The 25,328-nt window shown below is 28.5% G+C and overlaps 1 protein-coding gene across 2 annotated transcripts; it reads left to right on the forward strand.

Annotated features, from left to right (window-relative positions):
• The first annotated feature begins 2,410 nt into the window (after positions 1-2,410).
• Positions 2,411-25,291, forward strand: dtn (transmembrane protein 132C dtn). Of its 2 annotated transcripts, none has more exons than XM_075820359.1 (7): positions 2,411-2,635; positions 7,741-8,379; positions 20,654-21,093; positions 21,188-22,378; positions 22,444-23,582; positions 23,649-24,258; positions 24,316-25,291. In XM_075820359.1, exons 2-7 carry the CDS (start codon positions 7,877-7,879, stop codon positions 25,011-25,013), a joined length of 4,581 nt encoding a protein of 1,526 aa, XP_075676474.1. In that variant the 5' UTR covers positions 2,411-2,635; positions 7,741-7,876; the 3' UTR covers positions 25,014-25,291. The 2 variants fall into 2 exon arrangements, with proteins under 2 accessions (XP_075676474.1, XP_027206161.2); XM_027350360.2 differs by lacking the exon at positions 2,411-2,635 and adding an exon at positions 3,268-4,273.
• Positions 25,292-25,328: the final 37 nt, after the last annotated feature.

Genomic DNA, 25,328 nt, shown 5'->3' on the forward strand with positions numbered 1-25,328 from the left:
CATCAATTGGCAACAAAGGCAATGTATTCATATTCATGAATTCCTAATATATATTAACTGAAGAATAATTTTCTTTACTTTTTCTTTCATTATATTTTTAGATGTTTGAATTGAATTGAATCGAATGAATTTGGATCAATTTCTATTTTGTTTGTGTGTACATATTGAATTTTCGTGAAAGGAATCATTTGAAAACTGAAACAAAAAAAAATCGTTAACTAAATCAACCTATCAATGTTGATCAACATTAATGAAATTGTTGATGATAATAAAAAACAAGAATCTATTCTATCTTATCGACCAATCTTAATATTGAAAAAACAAACTGGGAATAGGAAATATGAAGCAACTTCATATTCATTATCTCTTTCTTCTTTCCATCCAAAAATAATATAATCAAATCATAGAATCCTGTATACCTCTATACTTTTTCATTATCATTATTATTTGAGAAACTAAGTATCGTTTTTTTTGTTTTGTTTTTCTCAATTTTTTTTCCATTTAGATTCACTCATGTTTCTTTTTTTGGATCTTGGAAAATGTTCATCATTGATATTGTTGATTCAATTAATCCAATAACAACAACAATATACACATTACATCATCATATTTTCGTTTTTGTTTCCTGGAAACAAAAAACGAATGAATTTTCTCTTATATATATAGACATTATATCCAGATTATCGTTATTATTTACACAACAGAATTGAACAAATGTTATTTGCTTTTGCTTTGTTGTTGTTGTTGTTGCTGATATATGTTTTTGTTCAACAATATCCGGATTTGAATTCTGTTTTTATTTGATATCTGTTTTTGAAAGTCAGCAAACAACAACAACAAGAATTGTTGAAAAAGTTTTTTCCATTCTCTTTTCTATTTGTCTTGCTTCAATTGGAAATTTTTTTTGTTTTTGTTTTTTTTTTAATTAAATAATTGAATTCAATTGGCCAATACACCCCCATATTATTTGGCACGATTGGCTGATTTTATTTCACTCTTTCTTTTTGTTTGAAATAAAATCCATTAACCATGGTTGCAGCAAATTGAATTCAATCCATATGGTCATTTTTGTTTGTTTTCGGTTGTTCGTTATTTTCGGTTGTCAAACCCAAAAAGACAACAACAACAACAACAAAAATGTCACAACTAACTTGGCTATATTAACACTATTTAGAGGACTTGAACTTTTTTTTTCTTCAATTGAAACGAAAACTGAATTTGACAGCTTTTTTTCGTTTTAATCATCATCCAGTATCAATCGTTGAAATGTTTTTCACTTCTTGACACACCAGACACACACCAACACACATTTACAGATTCACGATGATGATGATAATATCATCTTATATGACAGATGATAAGAAGAAGAAGAAGAGGGAGAAAAAAACATTATATAACAGTTTGTCTTGACATTTTCTTCTTCTTCTTCTTCTTTTCAAAAAAGATAAACATTCATTACATACATCAATCCTATTTGAATGTTGCCGACATTCGTCAATCGTCGACGGCCAAAAAAATTTTATTTAGATCAGTCAGGGAAATCATTCACGCACACAACAAACACTTTAAATATTGACAATTCAATTCTTTACATTTTGGAGAAAAAATTATTCAATTTAGTCCGTTGATTCTTTTCGTAGTCGTTCACACACACAAACACACCAACACAATTTGATCTTTCATGATTGGTCATTGTCCTTGAAATTTTTTTTTCCAAAGTTTCGCTTAGCTAAATAATCATTATTCTTTCGTTTTTTTTGAAGAAAAAAATTGAAATTTTTATTCAAATATTGACATACATCCACACACAAAAACACTTGACTTTTCTTTTCTGGAAATGGTCTGTGTCTGTGTCTATGTTATGTAAAGAAGTCGTCCAAAAACAGATAGAGAAAGAAAAAGAAAATTATGCAAACACATTTTCAATGTTAATGTTTTTCGTTTCTTGTTTCGTTTATCACACCTGTTCAATAATTGAAATTTTCGAAAAAAATTTTTAAAAATCAAAAATCTTTTTTCATTTTGACCGCTGTCCATTCCTCAAGCTTTGGTTGATTTGATGATGGCCACACAACAAAAAACATCCTGATCAATAATGATTATTCTCGCCGGACATTTGCTTTTTTTAAAACTTCGAAAAAATCCTTATGATTATGGTCATCTTCATCATCATTATGATAATCATAATGATGACCATAATCCCACCAACAAAAAGAAACGAAGACCACCATATGGATAATGATAATAATTTGTATCGAACTGAAAAAAAACTTTTCATTTTTGCCGGCCCAAAACAAAATAAATTAAAAGGCGAGAAACTTTTCTCTGATCAGAGATTAATTTTTTTTATAATCTGGATTTGGAAATAAAAAAGAATCCAACCAACCAACCAACCAAACAAGATTTATGTTGTTGTTGTTGTTTAGCCTTTCATCTATGTGTTGAATCGAAGATGCTTAAACCGAAGAAAAACTTGAATAAATTTTCAAAAAGAAAAACCGGCCGGCCCTACATCTTTTAACATTTCAGACCTTTTTTCTCCTCGCTGTGTTTGTGGATTGGATTGTTCGGTAGACACTTTTAGTCTTTTTTTGTCGACGAAGACGACGACGACGATAATGATAACTATTAAATGGTAATTTTTTTTTCGCACATCTTTTTTTTTGATTTTTCATTTAGTTATTTCAGAGTTTTTAAAAGTTTTTTTTCTTTCAAATGTTTATAATCACTTTTGGGTGTTTGTTTGTTTCTGTTTGTGTTTTGGCTGTTAACGCTAATAACGTTCTTTTTTCTTCATTTTGCGAATCAAAAATATGTGATGGTTGAAATGTAAATTATTATCATTATCATTGCCCTGATTATCATTCGCCAATGGTTAATGGTTGCTAAAATTGGAGGGTTTGTTGTTGTTGTTGTTCTGTTTCTCTCAACTTTTTTTTTGGATCAAACAAAAAAACATCTGACTAGCAGGCAGCAGCCGTTTTGTTCGGTATATAAAGCACATAATATCCACAGTCACACAGTCAAAAAGCAGATGTTCCTCAATGAGAATTATTCTTTACAAAAATTTCTTTTCAATATTGACGACATTCAGTCAGTTTTCTGCTTTGATTTTGTTTTGTTGGACATTTTAAATACAGTTCTGGTTTCATCAGTGTTTCTTTAGAAAATCAAAAAACCGGATGATAAATTTTTTTGCTCTCCGGTATTTCATTTTATTATCATTCAAAGATTCTTCTGATTTGTCCTGCTAAAATTTCATTATGATTCTCAAAATGATTTTCACTGTTTTTTTTTCTCTCCCTTATTATTCTAACGAATGTTGATGGTAATAACTCAACTATACTAGCAAAATTATTCGACGAAACCAAACCAAACCAACTAACAAATTCAAACCAAGCTGTGCATGTGTCTGTGTGTGTTTGTTATGTGTGCAAAATATATTGGAATATTCTCTCAGAATTCTATCCGATCAAACTGCGCCGATTCCGTTGATTCATTCTATACACATTCTGTATATCGCACCAAACAAACAAGAACTGTATGTAAAATTGTATCAAAAAACGTTGAAAATGTTTCCACCACACTAAAACGGGAGAGAGAAATTACCAAAAAAAAAAAAAAACGAAAAAAACAGACCAGGCTATATGGAATCTCTATGAAATTGTTGTTGTACAGAATTTTCTGTTAACTTTATCTGATCTGGTCTTTATTGGCAAATGGATGGCGGCGGCGGTGCTTTATGCGGCAGTGAATGAATCCTAATGGTCTGCTATTTCAATGATTCATTCGATATTCTATCGACTAGTTGGTTGGTTGGTTGAATTGTATTTGGCAGTTGTTGTTGTTGTTTGTTATGATCATCACTATGTTGTAATAGTTTGACCCGAAGAAGAAGAAGAAAAAAAAGCCGCTTTTTTGGTTTTTCCCTACCAAAATTATCAAATTTTTTTTCTGGTTATTTTCCCGTGTGTGTTTTACATTCATTCATTCATCGACAAGTGTGTCGGGTGGTGTTTCTGGTCGTCGTTGTCGAAATCAACCAGAAAAACACATCATCATCAGCATTCTCATTCACAATTCATTATGTGAAAAAAAATCTCTGTGTATTTCGTATGTTGTGTGTGTGTATGACATAAACACAAAATAAACAAACAAACAAAAACCAAAATCAAATCAAAACATATAAGATTTTTTTTGGGTTATTTATTTGTGTGTGCAACAATATATCCTACCAAATTTCCTTTATAACACAAAAAAAGGAAAAAATCCAGTAAGTATCTTTTTTTTATTTTCGTTTTTTATTTCACTGAGAAATATTACAATCTTTTTTATATCAAAAGAATATTTCTGTTTTACTTGATTTAATTTCTGTTTCCTAAATCCAAAAAAAATAACCAATTGATTTTGAAAGAAAATCAATGGGAAAAAAATACAAAGACAACGACCGTTGATCGAAATCCTTATCATCTTTGTCATTATTTTTTCATCAATCATCCTTCAAACATTATTATTTTCATATATAGAGTGACCGAATAACCGTTTTTTTTCACCCCGTTTTAATAACAGTTCAGAAAATAAAACAAGGTAAATTTTGTCACATTGTTGTTAGTCATCAAAAAAACTGAACGAAAACAGAACAATCAAACAAAGTAAAACCGTTGAAAATAATACTAACCGACCGACCGACTTACACTAGCACAGGTATATTTGACAATGGCCTTCTTCTTCTTCTTTTTTGTTGGTCCATCGGTAGTTTTAATAATAGCGGTGGTGGTGGTGGTGGTGGTGGTGGTAGATAAAATAGTATGTTGATAATAATGACTTTTAAAATAATGTCACTTTGTGCCAAACAAACATAACCAAAAATACCAACAAAAAAAACACCGATCCAAAAGAACATTTTTACTCAATATATTGAGAAGAAAAGTAACATTTACCTTTATTATTATCGTTTTTTTCCAAGTATCAAAAAAAACGAAATACATTCTGTAAATTTCGATTCCGAATCTAAATTCAATAACCGCGAGAGAAGAAAAAAAAACAAATTTCTGGTTTGTGTTCCTGGTGTTCTCTGTGTGTTGGTGCTCTCAATTTTGTCATCTGGTACCTGGTTTGTTGAATCTTTGTCATCATCATTAAAAAATATAGTCATTTTATAAGAAGATATCATTAACAAAATATGTATGTGTTGTTTATGTCTATCTTTAGAAGAAAAAAATGAGAGAATATATTCTGTCAAAACATTTGGGAAATGAATCTTTCTTTTCTTTTCTTTCTTTTTTTTATGACAATAATGATGATGACAAGTGAATTCCTATGTGTGTTTATGTTTGTTTTGCATTCATCATCATCATAATACCATTATCAATTTCGCGTTCTGTGTGTGTGTATTAGAATTCTGTTTACCAGTTATGATCTAAAGATGTATTTTTTTTTGTTTCTTCTTTCGTAGAATCATAAACGAAATGATTTTTTCTTTAATGATGATGGTACTTTGTTGAGGTAGTGTGTCTGTAGAATTCAATTTCAATTTTCAACAAAATTTTGCTGTTGAAAATTGAAAAAAAAAAATTTGTTTCCCATAAACCAAGCAATGTCTGTCATCATCCAAATCATCATTCAATCATTTTTATGTCCATAGGCATCATCATCATTTGGGATTTGTCCTTTTTTTTCCATTTTTCATTGCTGCTGTTGCTGTTATGTCTGCATTCAATTATTCTGATTGTTTTTTTGTTGTTGTTGTTGCTGTTTGTTTGTTGAAATATTTTCTGGCATTTTTTTCTGCGAATTAAATTGATGATTGGATCATTTTTTTCGGGTTCTCTGTCCGCATCACGTCATATTTGATTTCAATTTGTGTGTGTGTGTGATGTGTTTTTCTAATATTTTTCAATTCAATTCAATCAATTCAAAATTTGAATGAAAACAAAATTTTTTTTTGCAAAGAAACTTTTTTAGAAGCTTTTTTTCTTGGAAACTTTTTACATTTTAAGAAAATTTTCTTTAAAAAAAATAATTATTGATGTTTGGTTAATGTATGCTGTTACTGTTGAAATTTTGGTTTTTCTTTTTTCCTTCGAATTTAGGTCTGTTGGAATCATCAATGTATTCAGCAAATGTTTAATTCAATTACATTATCATTTACAATCGATTATATGAATGTGTTTGTGTGTGTATGTGTGAATCCCGTGAAGAATATTCTTTCGAAAAACACACACATTGAAATTCGTTTTTGTTTCCGGGAAAAATATTCTCTTATTTGTTATTAGATTTTTCTACAATAACAACAATTCATTCAGCCAAATGGCCAATGATCTTTTTCTTTTGGCTAAATTCCATTATATAACAAGTCACAAATGTTTAACCAACTTGGTTGGTTGGATTTAATATTTTTCATTCATTCATTCATTCAAGCTGTAATTGGACAGAAAGATTAATTGATGAAAATTAAGTGTTCTCTGTCTCTGTTTTGTGTTTGTGTGAAACACATTCTCAACACAAACACTTACACTCAATGAAATGAATCACACTTTATTTTATAAAATGAATTTCGACAACAACAACAACAACTGTATAAGAATATATTCTCTCTTAATAATGGTAATTGATCTATCTGTATGGTGAAACAGCAATTCCACTCAATTGTTTTTAGTTGATGAAAACAAAATATAAAGTAAAATCATTTTCTCGTTTTTTCGTATCGTTCAACCTTAAAGTTGTTGTTGTTTGATTCAGAAAAAATACTGCTGCTACTGTTTTCAATTATTAATTCAACTATTATTTTCTTATTGTTTTTATAAATTAATAATTTAATCTGTTCATCAATTATTACCTCCATTACTGCAATCATCACCCCAGCGCATTCACAACAACAACAACGACAAAAAAAGTCAATTTATTTTAAGGATTTCTGCATTCATCTTGATTATCAACACCAATTCTATTGACCAAACCTATTTCAACATAGATAGAACAAACAAACAAACAAATATACAGAATAAGAATTTATAACCATTTGTTTAGGTCTGTGTTATTTATTTTTCGGGTAAAGAATTTCCGAATATCGGTGGTCCTGATCCTGGTGATAACAACCAAACCTACACAAGTGAATATTAATGATAATGATGGTTCAATGTTTAAGAATTTTCAAAGAATCCATTAATCAATGATTAAAACACAAACACACACAACAAACTATTGTGAAAAAAATAATGATTCTTGGTAGTCAGTTAGTAAGTTGGTTGACAAATTCTTCTTTCCAAAGAATTTCCCTTTAAATAAATAAATAAATAAATTGATCTAATGATGATGATGATGATGAGAATCATCATTATAATTATAATTATAATGATTATAAAGAATAAACAAGTATGACCATCATTATTATAATTTTAATGAAAAGTTTTTCGTTTTTTTCTCGTTTTGAAAATATTTTCAATTTATCAATTTCATATTAACTATTTTCTGGTATAACAAGTAAAGTTTTTTTTTTACTGGAAAAAGTTTTCCATTATCTTTTGTTTGCCCAAAACAAATGTCGGGTTTCCATTTACATTTTTTACATTTTTTTTAGTTTTGGTAAAAAATATTCAATGCCCTTATGCTGTTTATTCCCTTAGTTTTATAATGATGTTGATGATGATGATGATGGAAATACTTTTTCATTAATAATTTTTTAATGTTTTTTTTTCTTTTTTGTTTCTTGTTTCCAAAAAAAATTTACAACATACACAGAATGTTACCAGATTGATGATAATGGAATCGATCGATTTGATCCGGTTTGATGAATTTAGGTTAACCTTATTATTAAACATACTGTGAATATTCATAAAGCAAAGCAGCTAAAGGAACCACCAAATATAATGAAACTATGGAATCAATAAAAAACATTAAATATTATCATCATAGACATTGTTTTTTATCATCATCGTCGTCATTAATAATGAGGATGGTGATAATTTTGTTGTTGTTGTTGTTGTCATCATTAACATCGGCCAAACCAACAATAACCAAAACTGGTCAACAACAACAACGATTATTTCGATTTGATTATTCTCAAATGTTGGCGATAAATACGACAACAACAACAACAACAACACTTTTGCCATCAATGTTGACAAAAATCAATCATCATAATGAAATTATTCATAACAACAACAATGATCATCATCATCAACAAAATCCCTATCTTGATATTAATCTAATTAATTTATTACCCGAAGCAAATTTATTATTTTTAGATGAAACAAATTTTGTTCATCAACAGGAAAATTCAAATCAACGACCAATCTTTAATAAATTGAACAGATTAAATGAATCAAAATCATCATCAATTATTAATAAGGATGAACAGGACAAAATCGTTGATATTCGGTAAGTATTATTACTTAATTTCATTGATTGAATGTATGATTTAATTAGTTTTCAATGCACATACGACATTGCATTGGACAATTGGACAACTGTGCCATAAAGAATTTTGGTCGTAAAAAATAAGAATCCTGGAAACTATTCTGGAAAAAAGAAAATCTGATCAAAAATTCTTGATTTTCGTTTCATTTTTTCTTTTAATGATCAATCCTTAAGGGCAATATATTTTCTCGTTTTTCTTTTTTTTCGTTTGATTCAAGATTCGATTCAATAAGAATTATTTAGTTTCCTTAACTTTTTGTTTTCCATTCTTCTTTGCTTCATCATCATCTAATTTCTAGTTAGAGTTTTTTTGTTTTATTTGCTTCATTAGTGACAATGATGATGATGATGACGATAAAAATATATAGAATTTTCGAGAATAATAATTGCAATGGCAAGAAAAAACAATAGAAAAATATTCCTCCTTCTTCTTTCATTGCAGAAGGGAAATTCTTTGTTTTTTTTTTGTTCATTCGTTCCATTGTGACATATTATAACATTTTGGAAACTTTGAATTAGTTGAATGAATATTATTATGGATGAATGAATAGATTTATTCATAATAATAATTCAAAAGAAAGAAAAAAGCAAAGCAAAGAAATTCTTGTTAAAATCGAATCGGAATTGAAAATGAAAATGAAAAAGAAAATGAAAAGAAATATTCTGGCTATTTTCAAGCAATTTATTCATTCATTCATTCATTCCAGTCGACAATATGTCTTGGATTCGGAATTTGTCTTTGTTTTTTCTTACTTGAGTTTGAATAATGTTTTTTTTTTTGTTTTTGGATGAAAATTTACGGGATTTTTTCCGTTTTCTCTCTCTACATTTATTTATTTATATTCTTTGTAAATCACAAATGAAACAAAACAAAAAACAACAGAAAAAAAACATTTATTATTTTTTAGTTCTAAGGGATAAATATCTTCTAGAGAATTTCACTGCTTTCATCATTTTGTTTGTTTGTTTGATGGTTCAAGATTGTCATTCATTTCATTCAAGTCAGTCCAGAATTTTGTTTTTCCCCTTTTGTCCATTAGCCACCATATTGTCACCATCAATTATTAGTTGTAACAAATTTCTTTATCGAAATATATTGGTCACATTTCAATTCTTTCTTTCCTTCTGATCATATGATATTCTCATATAATGTATATCATTCATTCATTCATCTTGAATTCTCGACTGCTGTTTTTCTACAGAATTCTCAGCGCTTTCTTCATACATTAACACATTTGACATAGATTTTTTTTGTTGTTGTTTATTCTGGATTCGTTCTAGTTTCTGAACAAAAAAAGAAAACATTGAAAAAATAGATGTTTTTTTGTTTGGGTAAAGATTTATTTTGTTTTTTTGTTTTCTTTCCATTTCCATTCTATTTCGCATCTAATGTCATTAGACACATATGTTTGTTTTTTCGGTTCTGATTCTGGTTAATATGGTTTTTTTGTTTCTTCAAATGGTAAATGGTTACTATGTTTTTATATTTGTCGTTATTCAAACTTGATAAATTTTCACACATCCGAAGCAAATCTAAATCTAAATGAATTACGTTCTACATAAATAATTTTCTTCATTAATTTTCATAATTTCGTTTGAAGAAAACCCAAAACGGAGCATATATACCATACGATAATAATATATTTACATTAAATGGCCCGGTATAGTGTGTTAATTACTTTAACACCATCACCATCACCACTAAGCATTGAGTGTGTGTGGATGTTTTCCGGTACAAAACTTTTCAATCAATTTTTTTCACATCAACATCATAGACAATGATGATGATGGTGGAAAATGAATTTTTCTCATTCTCATTCTCGATTCAAGTTTTTTCCTGTATGTTCGTGTTATTCTCATTATTTTTGTTCATAAAAAAAATAATTATATTCATGAAGGGAAAATTTTCCTTCTTTCTCTTTCTTCTTTTTCCCGGAAATATTTCACAATGTTGTTTTGTTTAGCTGTTAAGTTTGTTGTTAAATTCAAGTCGATATTGTTGTTGTGTAATTATAATAACGACGTCGTCATCGTCATTGATCATCAACACATCATCATCATATTAACAATTCAACAACAGAACCCAAAACAGAATAATTAAGCTAATTATAAATAATTTTGCTTTGTTTTTTCTTTTCTCGTGCTTGCTTGTATGTTTTGGTCGTTATTTTAGATATTTTTTTTATTTTGGCTGATCGATTTTCGATCATTCAACATACAAACAAACAAACAACCGATAAAGATTCTGACACTATAATCATGATGATAATGTATTTACTGATGCTGCTGTTTCGAAAAATAATTACAACCGATAAAATTCACCATAGATATTTGTGTGAATTTCTGCCTGTTTGTTTCGGTTTTATATATAGAGATAATGATTTCGGAAATGATTTTCATTTTCAATGATGATAATACAAAAAAGAAATTAATCGAAAATCGAATGAATAGAATGTTCTTCTTATTATTTGACAATTTTCATTTGATTATCATCATTTTCATTCGGTTATTATCAATGAAATTATCCGGATCTGTATATTCGATTACTCGATTCAAAAACAAAGAAAAAAACCGATTATATCTCGTTTCATATTTTATGATTAATATATTTTTTTGTGAACAACCAACATTCATGTTTTCTCTCTCTCTCTCTCTCTCTCTCTCTCTCTCTCTCTCTCTCTCTCTCTTTGTGTGTTTGTTTCTAAATATTATTATCATTTTCTTTTAATTGAAAAGAAATTTGATCCAAACAAAATCTTTCGGTTGGAAAATTGTTTTTTTCATATATAAGAATTCGGATTCTGTTTTTGGTCATTGATAATGGTCACAGAAAAACCAAGTTCATTTTTTTCATTCACAATTTAATTCATTGTGTCTCTTGAATCTCTATTTTTTTCGATATTTTCGTAAAATATTTTTCCTAATCTGAATACAAGAAATTCAATGCATCTCATTCAATTTATACCATTCAAAATGGAACTCCTGCAAAACTTTGGTTATAAAATGGTAACCTTTTCTCTGTTATTGTTCATCGTTTCAGGAGATTGAGTAAAGATTCTCAACTTAATTTAGAGCTCAGAAAGAAAGGAAAAAGCAACCAAACAAACGAACCGAAAACGAATACCAAAACATAAAAGGATTATGATTCACACACACACGCACAAATAGAAATAGCATCCACAATGGAATGTGTTTCCCAATAGCTCTCTTCATTGAAAAACTAAACGAGAAACGCTTCAGCAATCAACGAGTGAAAACGAGTGAAAGAATGAAGAAAAATAAAGAAAAACGGATGCTTTGAAAAGGATAAATTGTTGTTGTTGTTGCCGTTGTTGTTGAAATAGCATCCCGACAGAATTTATATTGAAAAAAAAAGAAAAAGAAAAAACTATCCTTGGCTTTTTTTTTTTTCTTCCTGAGTTTCAAACTGGATCGATCAAAGTAAAATATATTTATTTTTTTTTTGGAATTTTTATTGTTGTTGTTGTTGTTGTTGTCAGGGTAAATATTCTTTTCACTATTCACAGACACACACACTTAACTTTTGTACAGGAATTTTGGAATTTTCAATACGTTTTTGTTGTTGTTGTTGTTGTTATTATCGTTTTTTTCATCAAATGACATAGAGTTTCATAAGAATCTCATATATGATGTGTGTTTGGTTGGTTGAGTTGAGTTGGTGTTTGTCATCATTATCATCATCATCATCATCATTGTGGTGGTGGTTTATTCAAATTGAATTTGAATTTCAAAAAAAAAAATTCTGCATGAATGAATTTGTGTGTGTGTGTGTGTGTGGTTTTCTTTTGTATACTTTTGAAAATTTATTGGTTTTTCTTAACGAACGAAAGAAAAGAATCCGACGATCGAATTAAGATTACCCATTACTGAAAATAGATTTATTCTGGTGGTAGCCTATTTGAAACATGGTTTCTTTTTTTTTGGTTTTGGTTTCGAAGATAATAAATTTAAAGATTTTCTTTCTTTCTTTCGGTAGTGGTGGTGGTATTATCATTTTTTTCTGCTTCCAACCAGAATTAATCCTTTTTGATTGAAATAAAATTTTTCAAAGAAATTTTCCAATAAAAATTTTTCTTTCAAGAAATTTTTTTTCCGAAAAGTTTTCCTTGTTAAATTAAATTTTTCTACCCAAAGAAGAAATAAAAAAAAAACCAATTTCATTTTGATTTTAATTTTATCTTTTCACCTTTCTCTCATCAAATCGTCGATGAAAATCAACAAAAATTCTTACACCTGGTACACCACATTCTGTGTGTGTGGTATGAGAAAATTATAATTCAATTTTTGGATTGTGTGATTTGAGGACAACAAGAAAAAATTTTCCAATAAAGTCTTCGATAATGATGATGATGATGATGATAAAATGAACAATTTTTTTCTGTGCTTTCCTCAAATAATTCTTGTTCATATTCGGGATGTTTTCATTCATTCATTCCATTGCATTCCGGGATGCTCATGAATTATTTATTAGCAGAGAAAAAGAAAAAAAAAATTGGTTATGTAATTCTGGATTTTTTTCCCGTTGTTGTTGTTGTTGTTATTGCCAAACTTCCATTTGAGAAACAAAAAAAAACAATTGAAAATTGAATGAATGAAAACATCGGTTGTCTGTCAAACAAGAACCAAAACAACAACAAAAACAAACGAAAAATTTCGGATGTTAATGTGATGATTATCAATGATGTTTATGTTTTTCAACATTCAATTTTTTTTTGGAAAATATTTGTTGCCAAAAACGAAAAATTGAATATGCTGAATCAGCTATGGAAAAAAAAGAAACTTTACTTGAAAATCATTTGAATCAAACGTTTTTCTTTCTTTTTTCAATGTTTTCCAATGTTTTTCATTGGCATTGATCCAGCCGGGCAAATTGACTTTCATAGCCAAGAAATAATGATGATTGAAAAAGAAAATTTGAAACAATTTTCTTTTCATCATTATTACTGTGATAGCTAAGTAAATAAATCGTAAACAGAAAATTTTTCCAATGAATCGAATCAAATCGATCATAAAACAACAATATTAATATCAATATCGATTCTGTAAATGGATGAATGAAGATTTTTATTTATTTACTTTTTGCCAAATGTTTATTATTATTAGTTTTTTTTCATATTGAAAATTTATTTTTATTGTCTAAAATGATGTTATTGAAAAAATATTTCCATGGAAGAAATTTTTCATTTATTTCCCGGAAACTTTCTTCTTGCGTCAAAGAATCTCCATAAAAAAATTGCTCAAAACAAATAGAACTGCCATAAAATTAGCCATATGTGTGATTCAATTGTTAAAATTTGATTGAATAAACATCGATGATGAAGATGATAACCCGAAAACAATCCATTTTTTTTCGAAATTAATTTTGAAATTTGATGAACATTTTCTCGATTATAAAATGCTGGTATGAGATGTTTTTTGTTTCAAAATAAACAAAAACTGTAAACAAATGCAGATCATTTCTATGAAAGTTTTTTGTCTTTTTTACATTTCCACAGGAAAGAAAAATGCCTAAATGGTATTTGTTGATGGCGATAATAAGCTTTCCATTTTTATTTTCTCTGAAGCAAACATTCTTTAAAATTCAAAAACAAATTGTTTTCGCTTTTTCTCGTTTTGTTCGCTTCTATAGAAAATCATTTTCTTAGCTTTTTTTGTTTTTTGTGACTTGATACTTTGCATGATAATGATGATGATCACTGAAAAATCGTTTCCAGAAAAAAGAAAAAATCCGTTTTTTTTTTGTTCTTACGAAAAACTCTAATAAGTTTAAGCAAAATAAATAAATCTATTCGGAATTTGTCATTCTCTTTCATTGAATTTTATTTTATGTTTTCTTTTTTTTTCTTCAAAATTTATTTCTTTTTCTTAAACGAAAAGATTCTTTCTCTTTTGCTTTCGCTTTTGCTCCCATTTTAAAATGAAAATTGACAATTCCGGAGTGCAAGAAGAGAGAATAGAGAAAGCCTTCCTTAAATTGAAGAAGTAAAATTTAAAATGAAATAAATGAAGAAAAAAAAGTGAAAATTTTTTTCGTTTTTCCCATTTACCAGGCTTGCTTTGCTCTAAATGGATGGAAAATCTAATTTGTTTATTGTCTTCAATAACGGGAACAACTGAAAACAAAACAGAAAACAAAAACCGTTCGACAAATAATGGTCATCGGTCATTCCATCATTTGACTTTTTCTCTCAATGTTTGTTTGTTTGTTTCATTTGTTGGTTGTTGTTGTCGTTTTCAATTGGTTTCATCCATCATCATTCATCTTGTTCTACCCATCCTTCTATAGACAACCAACTGGCCAACCGCCCACACACATGATGGCAATAAAAACAATGATGAAAAAAAAGGATGATTTGATTTTGTTTCATTCGTAATAATATTTATTTTTTAAATGGCTTCTTTTTTTCTTCAAAAAGAAAAAAATCCTGATGATAATAATAATAGTGGATTGTAGTAGTTGATGATGACTACAATCTTAACACGATGTTCCTTGTTCCAAAAAAAAATTTAGTTCCTCCTATTTCAAACACATAATACACACTTTTTTTTAAAGAATTTTTCATTTTTTATTTTTTGTCAATCCAAAAATTTCATTTCCATTATCACTCTCACTCTCTTTGCTCAACAAAGCATGTTGTAATTGAATTTATCTTTTGTCGTCGTCGTCAGTTATTCTGTTTTGAATGAGAGTGAGAAGGTCACAAACATACAAATGGGAAAGACAAAATCCATTTTCATTTTCGTTTTGCTTAACATCCATATTCAATTATAATATTCTAACCTTTTTTTCCCTTCGTCGTCCATAATAGGATCTAATAATCTAGTTTTTTTTTGGTAACAAAAAAAAATGATTGTTACTTAGCTTTTTCTTTTTGTCCCTGTCGACAGAGTGAGAGTATCCAATTCAAATAGAGATGGAATAATGTTTCCTATGCCTTCCATTGTTTTATTTGGGTTTGTTTTTTGTTTCTGTTTCTGTTTGAATTTGGATTGTCATCATCAGCAATTGTCATCATCATTTTTTTTCTTGTGGAGAATATTCTTGGTGATCAAGTGATGTGTGTGTGTGTACCCATATGGTTCACTAAATTTGTTATAATAATAATGGTGATGGTGATGGTGATGGTGGTGGTACTTTTCAATCGATCCATATGGTAATGGTATTTTTTTTGCTGCATTTGGATAACTGGTTATATTTTTTTCTGGTTATTATTATTATGATGGTTGGACGACGCCATAACATTTGTCTGTGTGCGTGTGTCATTTCATTTCATTTCATCATCATTATTTTATTATACAAACGTCGATCCATAATGATGATGATTCCTAATGGGTAGTCATAACTTTGCGAAAAATGATAATATGAATGAAAATGAAAATCTTTCCTGGACATTAACAGCAAACGATTGTAAAGAAATCGATCGAATCTTTATCGTGCAATTTAAAAAGCATGGCAACACATTTTGGTTTTTTTCTCCATATTTGATATCGTAGCTTTTTTGGTTATTAAAATCAATTTTTGTTGTTGTTGTTTTCTTCGTTATTAATATCCTAAACAAAAAAATGTAAACGGAAATCATTTTACCATTATTATCATTTGGTTTTTTTTCCTGATTCTGAATTTTTTTTCTGTGTTCAAACTATGAAATCAATCGCGAAAACACTTGAATGACCACACTTTAGTAGATATTAACTAAATTGAACAATAATTATAGTTGATAATAACTTGGTAGGAAAAATAATAGCGATAATGATAATCTAACAACTTATAAATCGAATAAATGAAAATTCTGAGTTTCTTTAATTGAATCCATTGATGATGATATGTTTTTTGTTTACCGAAACAGAAACAGAAAAAAAAACAACAATAAAGTAAACGTGTAGATGATGATGATGATAATGGAAACAAACCGAACCGTCATTAGTACATTTGGTTTGAAACGATTTCTTCATGAATGATAGTGGTTTTTGTTATCTGCAGATGGTTGTTGTTTGTTTGTTTAGTTTGGTTGTTTTCTGGGAAAATTTCCTGAATCATTTTCCCTCTTTGTGTGTGTGTTTATAGCATCATTTATCTTTGTTTTGTTTTCCTGATTATACGATAAACATTCTTATTGCTATAGTTTAGTTTAGTGTTAATTGTTTTTTTTCATCCAAAAGTTACATCATCATCATCATCATAATGACGGTGGTAGCTTGTTGTTGTTGTTGTTGATAATGTGTCTCTTGATTATTTTAATTTCAGATAAGAAAAGAAAAAAAAACATTAATTTTTTAGTTTTCAAACCATAAATATTATCGATGAACAAATTTTGATTTGTATTTCTTGGTTATCTTTCTTTTATTTATTTGAAATATTCTCCGAAAATAACGGCAATCGAATCTCAATTGAACAATTGAATCTTGGAAAGTTTCTCATAAATGATTTTTTTTTCGGATGATTTTCAAACAAAGAAATAAAAAAGAAAAGCTTCTGAACAAACGACGATTGAATTGTCGTAAAAAAAGAAACTATTTAATAATTTATTAGACGTTTCATTCTTGATTCAAAATTTCTTTGCCGAAATTCAAAAATTCATTGATCTTTGATCTTCGTCGTTGACATTTAATTATTCTGAAATGTAGAGAGAGAGAGAGAAAATATAGCACGGTCTATCACGTATAGATCACGAATCAAGTTAACATTCAAAGAATGAAAATAGTAGCTTTTTTATGGTAAATAGATTGGCAAAGCTGATTATATTCTAATGTTTTCGAAACAGACAATGAAAGTGTAAGTGAAAGAGAGCAAACTTCATAATATCAAAGCTGATCTAATCGATCGTTTCGATCGATTAGATCGATTCCATTACCACGAGAACAACAAGAATAAAAATGTTCACCCTCAAAAACAACATTTATCTATGTTTATATGGAAACATTCAGTTAAATGTGGAAAAAACGAAAAAACATCCATCCATCCATCCATCCACCCATCACATAGACACACAACCCTTATAAGACAAAAGAAAAAATCAATAGTAAGCAAATAAATATCCAAACAATGATGCATTCAAGCAATAAAAAGTCTCTTTTTTTTATTTACTTGGATTTTTCTTTCTCAATGTGGCAGGAATTCTGAAAATTCTTCTTTGGAAAAACCAAAGAGCAAAACAAAACAAAATAATAGCATCCCTATAGTCTTTGATCTTGATTTACATTCCTATTTTTTTTTCATTGGATTTTTATTATATAAACTAAATGAATGAGTGGAATGACATGAAATGGAAACAAAACAGCCATCAAATGTGTGACATTTTTTTTCCACCAAAAAAAAAAAAAAATAAAAATATAAGTTATTCATGACACACGCAGTTGTTTTCGACACTTGATTTTTTTTGTTTGTTTTGGATTTCAAACATCATCCGTATCAATATTAACATACATAATCCATATATGAAATTTTTTCTGTTTGGTTTTTGGTTTTTATGAAAAAATTCCTCAGCAATTCACAAAAACCAAGTTAGAATCCATCATCGCACACCAAAAAATTCATTATGATTAGTCATTTATAATAATAATAATAATTTGTTTTTGCCATCACTAGATATATTGCCTATATATGAGAAAATCCTATTTGTTTTCGTTTTGTCATGAAACATAGTAATTTTCCCTGAAACAAACAACCAGAAAAAAATTCCTTCACTGTATATCTATGTATATCGTGTGTGTGTGTGTGTGTGTGATTAATGGCAAATATGTCATATTCTTTCTGGGTTTGTTTTTTTTCCGTTTCGTTTTTCGTTTTGTTTTGTTTTGTTTGGTTTGGTAAAATATTCAATGATTGAACAAATATGATGTTTACGTTGATGTGTGTGTGTGTGGGTGTACACAGAACCCTTTTTTCAACCAGTTTTGTTTTCTTTGTTGTTTCTCTATTTGTTTGTCATTATTTATTTATTCAATTTCATTTTCCACATTTACTACCAGTGTTGACATACGGAATTTTTTTTTCTGGTTACAAGTAACCAAGAAAATTATAATTTTCCTAACAAAATAATGTTTTAAACTATACGAAACGAAAACAACAACATCAGTAAATAATAAAAATGAAAGAATATTCTGTTGTTATTATTTTCTCTGTTTTGTATTTTATATTGTTGCTCTCCAAAAAAAAATCACGCAATCAATTGTCATTTGAAGAAGGAACAGAATAAATACAGAGTATTAATATATGAAAGATTGTTATTAGTTTAACTCGGTATAGCAAAAGCAAAAGAAACAACAACAGCAGTATGAAAAGTTAATGAAAATTCAACACTAAATATTAATATAATAAAGGAGCCTGGAAATTCAATTTCATACCTGTCTGTGTGTTTCTGTATACAAAGAGTAAAGAAATTCAGGTTTCTACTATGCAGGTTGTGGTGATAAATTTTTATTTATTAACCGAAACAAAATATATAAAATATGTTTTTGATATTCATGAAAGAGAGCAATATGTGTCTTTATGTAGTGTAAATATAGAAATTCATAATTCAGTACGCGGAAATGAGAAATGTATTGCAGTGAAAACAACTATTATTATTTTCTTTGACAATGTTGCCCATGGATTTTTTCTTTCCATATATCAAAATGATAGAAATAAAAGAGTTATACGTGGGGTTATTGATTTTGCCTTGTGGCATTATTTTCCCATTTTTTTCATTTTTTATGAATATTTTCTTCTTCTTCTTCTTCTGTGCCCAATCCACACATATATCTAATATATCTAATATATTTAATCTAACCCAACCAAACCTGTGTGTGTGTGTGTGTGTTTTGGTTTGACAAAAATGAAAAAAAAAATCGAATATTTATCATATCCAAAAGTGAATATGTATGACATTTTCTCTTTTCATCCTGTTTCGTTTTTCTATCGCTTCTTATCCATTGAATGAGATGACAGAAAGAAAAAAAAAGAAAGATGTTTAGAGATTGTTTTTACTATCCACAACCAAAAAAAAACATCCAACCATGTCATCATTTTGAAATTTTTTCTTTCTCAACACTGCTTGATTGGATTAACGGAATAAAAAGAAAAGAAACATGTCATTTGAAAATAAATAATGTGATATGATACACACACTAACCAACCAAAAGTGTGGGACAAGCGTATCTTCATCATTGTTTTTCTGACAATGTTGTTACTTTCAAATCTAGGGAAAAATTCAATAATAATAAACACGCACTGGATGACAGTGTAAATTAATTAAAAATTATTAAATTAAACAAAAAACAGAAAAAAAACTTGATCAGCATTTTTTCATTTTCTATTTGAAAATGATGCACTCCACTGTTGTTGAATCGATATTGTTTTGGTTGAGTGGTGGTGATGATATAATCCTGACATTCAATAATGATGATGAAGAATTTTTGTCTTTTTCTCCGGGAGAGAGAAAGATTTTTTCGTTTCGATTTCATCTTGAGATGATGATTATTTATTCGTTGGCTTAAGAAACGAAGAGAAAAAAAAGTTTCCAGTCTCATTATATCATAGGAATTGAAAAATTGGAAAAAATTTCTGGTAAAGTTTATATTTTCTCGTTGAAATATTCAACAGAAAAATTTTTTGTTTGAGAAAAATGATATTCACATATTTTTTTGACATTCAAATAATTTATTCGTCTGTAAAATGAATGAGAGAAAGACCATACAAATGAATTTTATTTTTTTTCAAAAAAGAGAATTCATTCAATTCCAATTTTGTTTCCAAAGAATTTTTGTTTTATTGCTTCCGGCAAATTTCTTTTCATCATCCATTAAGGATTCTTGTTCAGAATTTTTCCCAAAATTTTTTCAAAAATTTTCCATTTTCTTCGTTGAAACGGAAATGTATGTTTTTGCTTCTTTTCTCCATTGCAATTTATTATGAAAAAAAATTTTCTCTGGATCAATTTCGCTTTTGCTGCTGCCTTTTTTGTCTCTTTAATTAAATTGATTAAGTAGTTTATATTCTGAACGTCTAATTTTCAATTATTTAATATTCAATATTCTTTTGCTTGTTTTTGGTTGAAATCAATGATATCAATTTTCAGAATTAAAATATAGCTAATCAAATGACCATATAGAGAAACTTTCCAAGAAGTTGTTGTTGTTGTCAATCAGTCATTTTTGCATCCTTTTTACCATAATTATTATGATTATCAGATTTCATTTTGATTTTATTTTAATTTTTTTCTTTTTTTCTCTCCAGACATTTTGCATTAACCGATTCAACTAGTTCAATAACATTATATGCTACATATGGACCATTTATGACACAAAAAACTATAAATCCATTTTCAATTTGTCGAAATGATTCATCCAGATCAACAACACCAACAAAAACGGCAGCAAAAACATCCGTTGATTGTCAAAGAAAATTATCATTTAACAATGATAATGATGGTGATAAAAAAATTGATAACAACAACAACAATAACATATCTGAACAAATTAATGCTTATCTTGTTACACGTGAAGTACGTCGTAGTCATCCAATTCTTCGTGTTTTATTCTATGCTAGTCATTTATTTGAGCTTCGTTCTAATAATAATAATCATTTATTACGACGATCATCATCATCATCATCAACAATGACGAATAATGGTGGTGGTGGTGGTGTTGAAAAATCAATTTGCGCTGTTGTTATTGGTAAGTTGATTCAAAAATTGAATCGAATCGATTTTCCAAATTTTAAATTTCAAAATATTTTTCTGCATTGAATCATTTTTTCTGCATTGAATAGTTCAATATCATGGTGAACGTTTATTTGGAACATGTAGTCCAAACCAAAATCGTTTAAATGCCTGTATTGCTGAAATTATTATTCCAGCATTATATTGGCCACCATTAGATGTAACGAATGGTGGCGTTTATGCAGCTAAACAACAAAAATCATCAATGGCAAAAGTTTTCTATACAATTGCACATATACCCGGTGATCAACAATGTAATGATCAGAATTTTCTTTCATTATTAGCATCAACATCATCATCGGATAATAGTGATGAAACAATATCCGATTTATTTAGTGCTGAAAATTCAATGAATTTGATTCATTTATCGGATGTATTTTTAGTTCCGTTTCGTGGTAGTTATGAAGAAGTTACTAATGATAATGTTGTCACCGTATTAATACCACAAGAGCCTGTTTATCCAAATAGTAAAATTTACATTCCAGTCAAGTATACTTATAATCCGGAATATCCTATTTCGGCATTCAGTTTACGTGTACAAGTAAAACCTGGTCTAAAAATATTGGGTGCACAATTATCACATCCGAATAAATTATGGCAATTAAGTATTGAACTTGGTACAGGACAAACATCAGCTACTGTAACAGCATTTTTACGTGATTCATCATCATCATCATCGTTCGATAATCAATCGCCATTATTGGATGAATTAATGGAAAATATTTCACAAGAAGTTTATTCATGGCTGATTGAAGTAACCGATGAAGTAAATATTGCTGAAATGAATGGTAGAATTGTATGGCAATTATTATATGAAACTGAAATGGATGGCTATCGAAATAATCCAAATAATAATATTATTATCGATTCATCTAATGAACATTCTCAACGACAACGACAACAATCCGAATTGGATGAAAATTTTGAAAAAGAATCGATTAAATTAACATCATTAATTGATATACAAAAAGATGTGATGGAAGAAATTATTGCCATTACTAATTCAAAAGAATTACTTAATACTGCTGTATTGAATGGTAGACAAATATCGCGTAAGATGCGTATCTATCAGGTTTCAGCTGCTGGTCATATTAGTGATATTACATTTCAATGTAGCTGTCAATCAATTGATGAATCGATTATTAAAGTTTCAACATCATGTACATCTGTTTATCTGGATGGTAGTGAAATTCGTGGCAGTCAAAATGCAACCATTCGAATACGATATGGTTCATTTATAGGTATGAATGTTGATTGTGAAAAAATTCCGAAAATAAAAATAATTTTTTTTTTTGTATTATTTTAGGACAAGGAAATTTTGTTGTTTGGATGCCACAAATACCATTGGAAATTCGTGTAAGTGATGATAAACTAAGTCAAATCAAAGGATGGCGTGTACATCGTAATATTCGTATTGGTTCAATGAATTTCAATCCTTTCAATCATGGTTCATCATCATTATCATCATCATCATCGATACATGGAAATTATTTCGATACAATCGATGATGAAATGTTGGCCGATCAAAATGATGATGATGATGATAATGATAATGATTATTGGCCCGAATCATTTAACATTGCAACGGATTCAATAAAACAGATTTGTCAACTGAAATTTCAGCAAACACGAATTGAAGTTTATACACGATATATGAGTAATGATCATGATTCTGGTCGTGAAGCATCATTAGTAAATCGTCGACATTTGATTCGTATAACGAAAATTGTAAAAAATATGATTCGTGTTTCGGATAAGAAAATTATACGTATTTTACGTGGAAATATTATTGAAGGTGTTAGTTCTGGTATAGCTAATGTGGAAATAATTTCACCAATAACCGGTAATATTATTGGTTCGAAACGAATCGAAGTTGACACGGAACGTTTAAATATTACCAATATGAAAGTCAGTCTAATATCAGGTATTCGAATGGAAATTGAACCAGTTGATGGTCATGGTAATCAAAATCTATGGATGGTTCGAACTAGTCTTTTGAATTCCTTAACGAAACAATATCAGGAAGCTTTATTAGATGCTCGTCTATATTTTTCCGATCATACATCATTATATTTATCAGATATTTCACCAAATGATTATCATTTGACTATAAATACATTTAAAGGTGTTGTCGATAATGTAACTCGTAATAATGTTATGGAAAATTATGATGAAATTGGTTCATTTATTTATGATATACCAAGAATAATTGCATTGATGCCTGGACAAGGTGAACTAATTCATATGACCATTGATTCGATACGTTCATGTCAACGAAAAAAATCCAAACCATTATCATCATCATTTGTTAATGTTGATGTAAATTTTGAACTACCAAATTCAATGTTTTCATTACAAAATGATGCTATTCATTATCGACGTTATGGAACATCAAATACCGCCGGAATACGTCATCATTCACCATCAATTATTATTAATCAAACGGTAATTAATTGAATAACGAAATCTTTTTCTTTGCAATTGATTAATTAATTATTCTAAATTTTACAGGGAAAAACAAATGAATTTATTGATAAATTTTTAAATCCATTCTATAAGAAGCGAATAATTTCTTCGACAAAAGAATATCATAATAATAATAATGATAATATTCGATATCAACGACATTCGATTCCTATTTCTACTGCCACAGCAGCAGCCGCAGATGAAAATGAATCGACAATGAAATTTGGAATTATAAGTTTTCTAACCATTATTGGTATTGCATTTATCATTATCGTATTTTATTCAATGTTTATGTTTCGTTTTCAAAATAAAAATCATCAAAATCATATTACAACAACAACAACAACGAGAACAAATGTAAAAACAACAACAACAGCGGAATCACCCGAATCATTTGGAAAATTAAAAATAATGGCCGGTAATTCAAAACGATCATATCTATCTGGATGTTTAAATTATCGTAACAATGATAATAATGATCATCATCAAATGGATGATGTTCGTGATTGGATATGGATATCGAAAGAAGAACTTGAAAATGATGAACAAATGATCAAACATTCATTGAAACATGAAAAACTTTTAACACCTTTATTACATCATCATCGTTTGAATAAATTATCAAATCAAACATTATTGAATTCAAATAATCAAAGTAAGTTATTCAATATTTGATATATTTTTTTCTAAATCAATCATTTTGATTTGTTAGATGAGTCCAATGATAACGCAACAACAACAACAACAACAATGAATTTAATAATCAATCCAAGTGATGAAACTTTCTTCAATCACCAAAATGATTCTGATGATAATAATGTTGGTTGTAATAATAATATTGATTCGAATTCCATTAATCGAAAATATAATTTTTCCGTTCCTGGAACGACAGTGTTCATGTTGAACGATAGTAATCATAAAAAGGTGATGCAATCATCAAAACCATTATTGATGATGGCAAAAACACGACATATACCTATACCGAAAAAACGTATCAATAATAATAATCATCGTAATCATCATCATCGAAATAATCGTAATCATCATAATAATGATAACGAAATGGTGCCTAAACAAAATTCATCATCATCATCAATACCACCACCATTACCATTGCATAGAATTTTGGATGCTAAACCAAATAAACGGCTAAAAATTTCATCACCATCATCAAATTTGGATAATAATAATGATGATATTGATGAAATTCCACCACCAATACCACCACATCGAAATAATTCATCAATAATGATACAGAAAAGACCAAATCAATTATCATTACAAAATGTAAATTCTACTACTAATAATCATCATCATCATCATAATCGACAATCACCAACGCAACCATCGATCGATCATCATTGTATGATGAAAATATTGAACAATAGGCTAAAAGAATCGCAAGCTTAAATCATCAACAACAACGAAAAAAAACAGAAGCCTTATTTGCATCAATGGATTTTCATCATCAACATTATCAATTTTTACCTCTAGAATTCTTTCGTTTTTAATTTTCCTTTTGTTTTTTGTGCAATTTTTTTTCTTTGTTTTTTTTTTTGTTCTGTTGAATATTTTCTGCCCAATTTTTTTGTCCTCCCACCCAGAAAATCATGCATATCTGAATAATGAATGAAGAATTTTTTTTTTGTAAAATAAAATGATTTAATTAAGATTCTATGGTTACCAAATGATGATGTTTAGTGATTTTGTAAAAAAAATTGGCAA

The sequence above is a fragment of the Dermatophagoides pteronyssinus genome, unplaced genomic scaffold, assembly GCF_027571235.1.
Source record: "Dermatophagoides pteronyssinus isolate colony J.1.1.1.1 unplaced genomic scaffold, Derpt_VIB-CSIC_2022.12 sq0006, whole genome shotgun sequence".
Taxonomy (NCBI): Eukaryota; Metazoa; Arthropoda; class Arachnida; order Sarcoptiformes; family Pyroglyphidae; genus Dermatophagoides; species Dermatophagoides pteronyssinus.

Excerpts from the sequence above, each read along its gene's own strand:
- dtn (XM_075820359.1), top strand. The coding sequence starts at position 7,877 with ATGGAATCAATAAAAAACATTAAATATTATCATCATAGACATTGTTTT. Across the intron at positions 23,583-23,648 it reads CAATTATTATTAATCAAACG|GGAAAAACAAATGAATTTAT; the intron begins GTAATTAATTGA and ends TAAATTTTACAG. Across the intron at positions 24,259-24,315 it reads ATTGAATTCAAATAATCAAA|ATGAGTCCAATGATAACGCA; the intron begins GTAAGTTATTCA and ends TTGATTTGTTAG.